Source organism: Stegastes partitus, unplaced genomic scaffold (assembly GCF_000690725.1).
Source record: "Stegastes partitus isolate 25-593 unplaced genomic scaffold, Stegastes_partitus-1.0.2 Scaffold1560, whole genome shotgun sequence".
Classification (NCBI taxonomy): Eukaryota; Metazoa; Chordata; class Actinopteri; family Pomacentridae; genus Stegastes; species Stegastes partitus.
In genome coordinates this window covers 123,021-132,693 of record NW_007579291.1, presented here as the reverse complement: position 1 = coordinate 132,693, position 9,673 = coordinate 123,021, and the positions used below count along the sequence as shown (strand labels likewise).

The 9,673-nt window shown below is 40.2% G+C and overlaps 2 protein-coding genes across 3 annotated transcripts in view; both read right to left on the bottom strand.

Moving 5' to 3' along the window:
• The window catches only part of LOC103371303 (gastrula zinc finger protein XlCGF57.1-like), a 13,549-nt gene extending 8,872 nt beyond the window's left edge, over positions 1-4,677 (bottom strand). Inside the window, exons 1-2 of one of the 2 annotated variants that reach the window (XM_008300570.1) lie at positions 4,549-4,677; positions 840-2,913 (exon numbers count right to left, since the gene is read on the bottom strand). In XM_008300570.1, coding sequence (XP_008298792.1) covers positions 1,298-2,913; positions 4,549-4,663 — 1,731 coding nt within the window. In that variant the 5' untranslated portion in view covers positions 4,664-4,677 and the 3' untranslated portion in view covers positions 840-1,297. Of the gene's footprint in view, positions 1-839; positions 2,914-4,548 lie in introns of those variants that run through there. The other variant, XM_008300571.1, reaches the window with a different exon arrangement.
• A 2,363-nt stretch (positions 4,678-7,040) lies between these two features.
• The window catches only part of LOC103371306 (gastrula zinc finger protein XlCGF57.1-like), a 4,343-nt gene continuing 1,710 nt past the window's right edge, over positions 7,041-9,673 (bottom strand). The window contains exon 2 of the mRNA XM_008300575.1: positions 7,041-9,423. Coding sequence (XP_008298797.1) covers positions 7,643-9,423 — 1,781 coding nt within the window. The 3' untranslated portion in view covers positions 7,041-7,642. The remainder of the gene's footprint in view (positions 9,424-9,673) is intronic.

The following is a 9,673-nucleotide window of genomic DNA, read 5'->3' as shown; positions in this document are numbered from 1 at the left end:
CTGTCTGAACAGATGAACGTGGAACCTTCAGGCATCTGGAAGTTGTACCCAAGGAAGAACCAGACTGGTGGAGGTCCACAGTTCTCCTCCTGATATTTTGGCTGGTTTTAGATTTTCCATGTTGTCACAAGGGAATCAGTGTGTTTGAGGTGTGCCTCCAATTAACTTTGTTTCTAATCCTGATTTCTGATCTGGAAAAACATTAAAGCTTCCAACTACAACAATAAAACAGGTGTGGTGTGATATTTTCATCCCCGTTATAGTAAATTTCTCAAAACCGAAATGTTTCTTCTGCGTATTGAGCTGCAGCGATCGACTAATGTGTCCTTGACTCTTCTCTCTGGAATCCACAACCTTTCCGGGAAAGTTATTAACCACATGGCGCCCCCTGCTGACCTGTTAGTGTCATGGCTTGGTAGAAGTGCATTGAAAAGGTGATTCATCCAAAATACAGTGTTTTGGATGAATCAGTCTCTTACCACAACGTATCATATATAATTTGCACCTCTAAAAAGGTAAAGGAATCACTGTTCTCCTGTCCAACGGTAACACAACTTTGAGAGTTATAAAAGAACAAATTCTCTTTAAAAAAAATCCCTTTCTCATTATTCTGGTATTTAGCAAACAGAAATAATTTTGGTAATCCTTAGTGACCTAAAATAAACAAATAATCCAAGAAATTCAACTTATCATACCGCACAGAAGACATGTTTGAGTTCTGGGTCTGTCCAGTCATGACTGAGCTGTTTCCACACAAGTGCAGGACTTTATACTGGTTGGGGATCAGAGGGTTAATATCCTTTCATTCTAACAAAATGCCCCATTTTTAGCAATTCAAGTTTAGATTAATGTCATTTATTGTTTATATCCCTCTGATTAGAGTAGGACAGAGTAGAATTAATGCTCTATGCAGCAATGACATTGGAAGAAGCTGTTCTTCTGCTAAACACACACACATGCGTTTATGGACAGCTGAAAGATTTGGATTTCGGACAAACCATCCAGCATACATTATACACACAAGGCACTTTGTTTCCACAACTTGACCCTGAAGAACAGCAGCTGCCATTGACTATGTAGATATCCTCCAACCTGATTGGGAAAAAAAACACCTTTATAGACAATTTTTTTGGCAAAGACAAAACAGAATGAGTGCTCAAGGAATGCTTTAAAGAGAATATATACAAGACACAGAGAAACATAAAAACATTTAAAAAGCATTTAAAATGTGGTTCTTGCCAGCATTTATATAATTAAACTTCCCAAACAAACTCTGCAGCAATTTTATCAGTTTTTATCACGTGTGGACTCTCATGTGTCTCTTAAGATTTCCTTGTCGTGTAAATCTTTCGCCACAAATATCACAGGAAAATGGTTTCTCTCCTGTGTGGACACTCATGTGTCTTTTAAGAGTATATTGATGTCGAAATCTTTTTCCACAAATGTCACAGCCAAATGGCTTTTCTCCCGTGTGGACTCTCATGTGACTCTTCAGAACCCCCTGTTCTGTAAATCTTTCGCCGCAAACATCACAACCAAACGGTCTCTCTCCGGTGTGGACTCTCATGTGTCTCTTCAGATGCGTATTCCGACTAAATGTTTTACCACAATCATCACAACTAAACGGTTTCTCCCCAGTGTGAACGCCACTGTGTCGCTTTAGACTTCCCTGTTCTGTAAATCTTTCGCCACAAACATCACATCCAAATGGTTTTTCTCCTGTGTGGACTCTCATGTGTCTTTTAAGATTATATTGAAGTCTAAATCGTTTTCCACAAGCATCACAACTAAACGGTTTCTCTCCTGTGTGGACTCTTATGTGTATCTTATAATGTGTCTTCTGGCTAAACCTTTTACCACAAAAACTACAATCAAACGGTTTTTCTCCTGTGTGGACAGTCATGTGTGTCTTGAAATGTGTCTTCCGGCTGAATTTCTTACCACAAATCCCACAACCAAATGGTTTCTGTCCTGTGTGGACTCCTCTGTGTCTCTTCAGACTTCCCTGCTCTGTAAATCTTTTACCACAAATACCACAAATAAATGGTTTCTCTCCAGTGTGGACTCTAGTGTGTGATTTGAGATTAGACTGATGTATAAATCTTTTCCCACACACATCACAACTAAATGGTTTTTCGCCCGTATGAATTCTCATGTGACTCTTCAGTACCCCCTGTTGTCGAAATCGTTTACCACAAAAACTACAATCAAATGGTTTCTCTCCTGTGTGAACTCTCAGGTGTCTCTTCAGATCTCCCTGACGCATGAATTTTTTACCACAAACACCACAGCTAAAGGTCTTCGCTCCTATGTGAACTCTCCTGTGTTTCTTTAGAGTTCCCTGTTGTGCAAGTTTTTCACTACAAACATCACTACCAGATTCAGGCGTTTTGCTCTCTGTCCACGCACTGTCACTGTCGTCGCTTTCAGGTCCAGATTCTGACAAAGGTTCCTGCCAGTCACCGTCCTCCTCATCGTCATCATTACTGACTTCAGTCGCAGAAGAGTCTGAAGCTCTTCCATCAGCATTCAGTTTTAAACGAGTATTTAAGTCTTGATTCTTGGCTGGTTCTGATCCTCCACAGGCCTCTCCGTCGGTTTCTGTTTTCATCTGTTTAGCTGAGTCTGTCTCGGCTGCCCCTCTGTCGTCTTCACTTTGGCTCTGATGAAGCTGTGAGGACTGAGGTTTGTCTTCATCGTCTTCACTCTTTACAGGAGCAGCAGTGAATGAGAACCTGCTGATATCAGTCTCTTCCTGCCCGTTCAGCTGCTCTCCCTCCTCACTGCTCCACAGTTCCTCCTGTTCCTCCTTTATGTGGAAGAGTTCTGGGTCCTGCTGGTCCAGACTGGAGCTCCATTCATGGGGAACCTCCTCTTTAATCACCAACAGCTGCTGGACGTCTGCAGGCAACACTGAAACACACATTATGGACAAGTTAGACTTTTATTTTTATATATGCTACAGCAGCACAGAACTGATGATTTTAGTTAAAACTATCCCTTAAGTGTCTTTTAAATGAGAAAAATTTCTTGATAAAACAAGAATGTTTCCTCGCTATGAAAAGGAATATATTTGAGCATGTATATGTTTCTGAAGGACCTCAGGAACAACTCGGCCTGAACAATTCATTGAAGTATCCGAACTACAACATGGACAAGTGCAACATGCAATTATATATTTTTTTAAAAAGAAAACAACATCCAAATTGCAGGGGCACACTTTTTGAAAAAGGTAAAATGTGTAATTATAAATAAAACATTGCAGTGCCACAGAGATGCTCACATCATCCAAGCAAAAGGGAAACCGCTCCATTGGTACCGACCACAGAAAAAAATGTCATCAGCATTTTTGTATTTTTTAAGTGGAAAAGCAAAGCAAAAATTACCATTATCACTGAAATCATGACTCACATCACAGTATCTGAGAAACCAATCTTTTCTGCACATTGTTGAGCCCCATAAACAGGATAAAAAACTATAAGCAGGACAAAATCATTCGTCATGACTTCCAAAACAGAGTGTTTTTACAATTTGGCACAGATATGGTTGGGTTTGTTGGGTTTTGCAGGGTAACAAAATAGAGTAAAAAATATCAAAGATTTTTTATGTTTTAATGCTTTAACACTAAAGTATCATCTATGTTTTTTAATGGTCTTTTGAGCTACAAGATAGGGCTGAACAGAATTGCAATTCCTCTTACTACCTCATACCATCCTCCTTGTGTGACAGTCAGGCGTCTGAAGGTATCTCACGTGTAAATACTTCATCACGTGACTTAAATCTGCTGCAGAGTGAATATTAAACTCACGCTGCAAATCAAACGTCTGTCAGAAAAATCACAATTTCCCCCGAATTATTCAGCCCAGCCCAGCATAACAGTATGCAGATTTTTTTTTTAAGTCAACTTATGTATTTACGTGAACCACATCAGGTTGGAACTTTATGCGGCTTCACACCTTATTTTCCTACATTCACAGAGAAATATTGTCTTTTTTACTTCCCTACATTTATGTGTTGTGTAGTATGTAAAGTAGTTTCTATTGCAACTCATAATTCTACATACAAACTGTACATTTTGGGAATATTTACCCGATGACGAACTCCTTTCTGTATGAAAACAGAGAAATGTTTGATACAGTTTTGCTGCAGGTTTAACAAACTAAACTCACTGATGCTGTTTGTTGTTGTTGGGCTTCAGTTCTCTGACTGATCATGCTTCAAAGATTCACTAAATATTGCTCCCTAGTCTTTCATAGCTGCTCATTAAACCCTAAAATCCAAACTGTTTATTCAGGCTGAACTACGAGGTGTGTCGCGCTGTAAACCGTCCGGGTGCTGCACTGAACCTCCACCGTTAAGTTCCGCCTTTTTCTACACAGTTAACAACCATCTAACGTTATTATTGTTGCTGTTATTTATCCATTAGTGGTCAGATTGAGGTGAACAGGAGCTCAGCAGCTCGGTTCTTCAGTGAATCGTCTCCTCCAGCCTCCCTCCCAGCAGCTAGCAGTTAGCAGCTTCCTCCACATTAGCTGTGATTCTTCTTACCAGCGGTTTGCTTCAGAACAACGTCCTGCGGCTCATGGAGGCGTTTCATCCGCACTTTGTCCTCCAGACACACACTGTCAGTCCGCTGCTGCTGGACAGAATCCACCTGGTTCATGGTGTCAGACCTGCTTCTCTTCTTCAAAACTAACCGGAGGATCGTAGAGGAGCCGCGCGTGCGCAGAACGCATCGCATTTCTGACAGGCATCCGCACGGACACCTTTATTCTGCTTTTTTTTATTTTTGCTTTATTGAGCAAAACTTGAACAGAGATATTCAGATAAACCACAAAACAGCATAATAATATAAATAAATGAATAAATGAACGCAGTCAAACAGTTGTTCAAGTTTCTCTCCAGAGTTGTTTCTGATCTTCTGTTCTTTTAATTCAGCTGCTTCAACTCATCAATCACTTTATTAGGAAATGTGTAATCTCATCCAACAGTTCTGCCTTCAGTTCTACTTTACATATGATTACAACTGTTCATAAATAACATTATTTGTAATTACTTTCTGTCAGCTGATAGTCTGCTTTCTTTTGAAAGGAAACTGAGGAGTAAGGTGTGTGTGTGTGTGTGTGTGGGTGTGTGTGTGTGTGTGTGTGTGTGTGTGTGTGTGTGTGTGTGTGGTAACATCCATATTTATACACTGCAGGTCTTGTGTGTGACTGAACATAAGCAGACAGAACATGTCTGTAACATTTGGCAGCAGTTCATGATTTCCGATGACTTGGCTGCTCTTCATTATTTCTGCCAGCAGGTGTCGCTGTGGGACCACTGTGATGACAATTCTACATTTGACTGGTTTTCCTGTATGTTACTGCTGACACTAGGTGTGTTATTCTTTTGTGCACCGTGTATATTATTACTGTCTGTAATCCACTCTTATGTGAAGGAGGCAGTTTGACCCTGAGTGAAGCAGAAGATCAGCGTCAGAGAGGAAGAAAAGTTCTTAGGAACAGCTCTGTGGAGCAACAGGCTGCCTGAAGAGCTCCATGGTCATCACAGATTCATTTGAAGGGTTTGTTTCTTCAGTGTTTTGAGTTAAACTTTTGGTTTCGCTGATGTTCTAGGCTTTAAGGACTGAATTTTACAAGGTTTGCTCACTGATGAAGACTGAAGATGTTCTGTGTGTCTGATGGATGTAGAAGAAGAAGCAGATTGGTTAAAATTAAAGTTGGAGGTGGAGGCAGGATCAAACTGTCACTCTGACATGATGCAGAACAGAGAAGCTGCCTCGTTTTCAGAGGAAATCATGTCCAGACATGACAAAAGGCTTTGCGACAAATGGACCCACTGAGTCAAACAACTTTGTGCAGCAAACTGATGAGAGTTAACACCAACTATCAATACTCCTGAGACTGTGATATGACAGAAACTGTGAAAGTGTGAAATCATTGTCCTTCTCTGTCCATGAAAACTCTTCATCTCTTTGTGAACATAAACCTTCCCTCACAGAGGAACTCAGGAGATAAGAAGCAGCTATAAACCATCTTTGCGGACCAACAGGAGGTCTGGAATTCAACCTTCCTCCCCGTCAGTGCAGATATCAACCAGGTCTAAACACCTGCTTTCTTTCTTGTGTTTTTATTCGGGTTAGCACTTGAATCTTGGATGATACATTTCTACTGTGGACCTACAGAGACATCCAGCCACACCAAAGAAACTAACAGATTATTATGATGCCTGTCTTCACTAGGTATCGCATGAAAACCCAGGTTGGAACAGCATGCTGCCTTTAAAAAAAAAAAATTAAATCCTCAAATGACACCAATCATCAGCAAGAATCTGGAAAAACAGAAAGAATATTCAGAAGTTGTGACTGTCTGACAGTCATTAAACAAATGTGCCGTCCATATGCACTGTTCATCTGGGAAATTATTAAAATCTGGGCTTAAAAATCATATTTCATCAAAATCACTTTGCTCGAATGGCCTCATTTAACAAGTCAACAAAAAAACACCTATTTATACCAACTGAGAAGCCATGAATGCCTCAGCTGTGACAAAAATTCACAGTTACACTTGTACTGCAGGCAGTGTTTCCACGGAGCAGAGTGGAGACAAGAAGAAAATTAAACTTACTTGATCGATAAAAAAAATGCAGCATGGTATAAAACACAGTATACAGAGGAGGAAGTACATTCATTTGCTTTGTTACCTTTTTGCATTTTAGTGCTTCTATTGGATTCGTACTGCATATCCAAGTTATTCACTTAATCCACATTGACTGTGTAATTTGACTGCTATGCATTTAATCCTGTTGTACTGGAAATGGTAGGTTAGTGCACATTCCCATTTCGACCGAGTCCCTGTCCCGTGGCATCCACACCCTCAGCATCACCTGCATGTGCAAAATGACATTTCAAGCTTTGATCTAGAAAGAATCATGAAACCACTGAGATAAAATCAGTTTCTGATTCAATGAGACAAAATCAAAGTGAGAAAGTGCTTTACAGTCTGTAGAGAAACAACCTCATACTTCATACGACTGGATCACTTCGTCGGAACATTTTCCGATTCCAGAGAACATAAAAGTTTATTTTAAACACACGTATTGCCTGATTTGCTGTGTGTGTGTTTTCGGTTTCCTTCCTCTGCTGTGAATACAATAAAATGCATCTATTCAAGCAAACAGATGGACCATCTCTGCTTCTGAGATTTCACAAGTCTTCAACGCCCACCTCTAAATCCAAACACAGAAATAATGTGAGGAAAAGGAGAGCAGAATTACACAGAGCACAACTTTGAGCTAAATGCAACAGTTAACATGCTAACATGTTCACAAGGACAGTGCAATCAATGCCTTATTACCCTTGTTTAACACCTGTATTTGACTTAAAATACAGATACTAAATGAAATGCATTGATGAGAAGACCAAGAATATAGGTTGGGGTAGGGGAATTAATGTTATGTATTGTAGCATGACTACTGGCATGTTTAGTGGGAAAAAGTGTACAGACTTGTGTAAACAATCTCTCTCTGGTACAATATGTATTCTAAAGAGACACACTAAAATGAAGCCAATAAAATAATACAGTACTGCACACTTCCTTGCAATATATTTTTCACAACTTGCTCTGCAACTGTGCAGTTTCTATTCTGCGTGGGCTTTCATGTGTCTCGTCAGACTTCCCTGTTGTGAAAATTTTGCACCACAAACCTTACAGCCAAACGGTTTCTCTCCCGTGTGGATACTCATGTGTGTTTGAAGCTGTGACTTTTGCTTAAATCTTTTCCCACAGTCATTACAGCCAAATGGTTTCTCTCCTGTGTGGACTCTCATGTGCGTTTGAAGGACATGCAACAGTCGAAAACTTTTGCCACACGTGTTGCAACTGAAAGGTTTCTCTCCTGTGTGAACTCCCATGTGTCTCTTTAACGTTAGCTGTTGGCTGAATCTTTTACCGCAAAAATCACAGCCAAATGGTTTCTCTCCTGAATGCACAATCATGTGTGCCTTCAGAGTTCCCTGTTGTCTGAATGTTTTCCCACAGTCATCACAGCTAAATGGTTTCTCTCCCGTGTGAACTGTCATGTGTGACTTCAGTGATCCCTGTTGGCTAAATCTTTGACCACATACATCACAGCCAAATGGTTTCTCTCCTGTGTGCGCTACACTGTGTCTCTTCAGGTGTCCCTGTTGGCTAAATCTTTTACCACAAACATCACAGCTAAATGGTTTTTCTCCTGTATGGTCCGTCATATGCAACTTCAGACTACAATGATGTCTAAATCTTTTACCACATTCATCACAACCAAACAGCTTCTCCCCAATGTGAACTGTCATGTGTGATTTAAGGTTGCAATGATGTCTAAATCTTTTACCACAAATATTGCAGCCAAAGGGCTTATCTTCTGTGTGAGCTCTAACGTGTCTCTTCAGAGTTCCATGTTGGCTAAATCTTTTACCACAAACATCACAGCTAAATGGTTTCTCTCCTGTGTGAACTGTCATGTGTGATTTCAGTGTTTTCTGTTGACTAAACGTTTTACTACAAACATCACAGCCAAACGGTTTCTCTCCCGTGTGAATTGTCATGTGTGATTTTAGAGTTCCCTGTTGACTAAATCTTTTGCCACAAACATCACAGCTATATGGTTTCTCTCCTGTGTGAACTATCATGTGTCTTGTCAGAGTTCCCTGTTGACTAAATCTTTGACTGCAAACATTACAGCTAAATAATTTCTCTTGTTCCTGAACTTCGGAATCATTTTTTACAATCACATTACTAGACGTCCTTGTTTCTGAATGACATGTCATGTGTCTCTGAAGAGACTGCTTGTAGAGAAATTGTTTATCACACTTAGAGCAGCTAAAGGTCTTTTTCTCAGTCTTAGATCCTACATCGCTTTTTACACGTAATTTAGTTCCCTTGGCCTCCTTCCATTCATTGTCACTGTCTTCATTTCCAGGTTCAGAGTCTGACAAAGGTTCTTGCCATTCATCCTCATCCTCATCACAAGCATCAATACTGACTTCGATCTCAGACCAGTCTGAAGACTTTCCATCAGTATTCACTTGTAAATGAGTACTCAGATCTTGGTTCCTGGATTGTTCTGGTCCTTCACAGTCCTCTGCTTCTATTTTTATCTGTTTAGCTGAGCAGCTAGTTGGAGGTTCTGTCTTTCTAATGTCTTCACTTTGGTTCTGATGAAGCTTTAAGTCCTGAGGCTTCTCTTCATCATCTTCAGTCTTCACAGTAACAGCAGTGAATGGGAACCTGGTGATGTCAGTGTCTTCCTGACTGGTCCACACTTCATCCTGTTCCTCCTTTATACTGAGGGGTTCTGGGCTCTGCTGGTGCAGACTGGGGTTCCACTCATAGGGAACTTCTTCTTTAATCACCAACACCTTCTGGACATCTGCAGGGAACACTGAAACACACATGTACATTATCGACAACTGTGACTTTAAAATCCCACAGACAGATTTATGTTCGTAAATGTATGTTTGTAAGATAAGATAATTCTTCACTGATCCCCAAAGGGGAAATTCAGGATACGTGTACCCTCCTAGACTTTAGAAAAGATTATGATTGGAGTAGAATAAGTACTTTGTCGAGGTTCAGTAATCTTTAATTTACGGTACAATAAGAATCACTGTGGAGGTTCAAGAAAAACATGT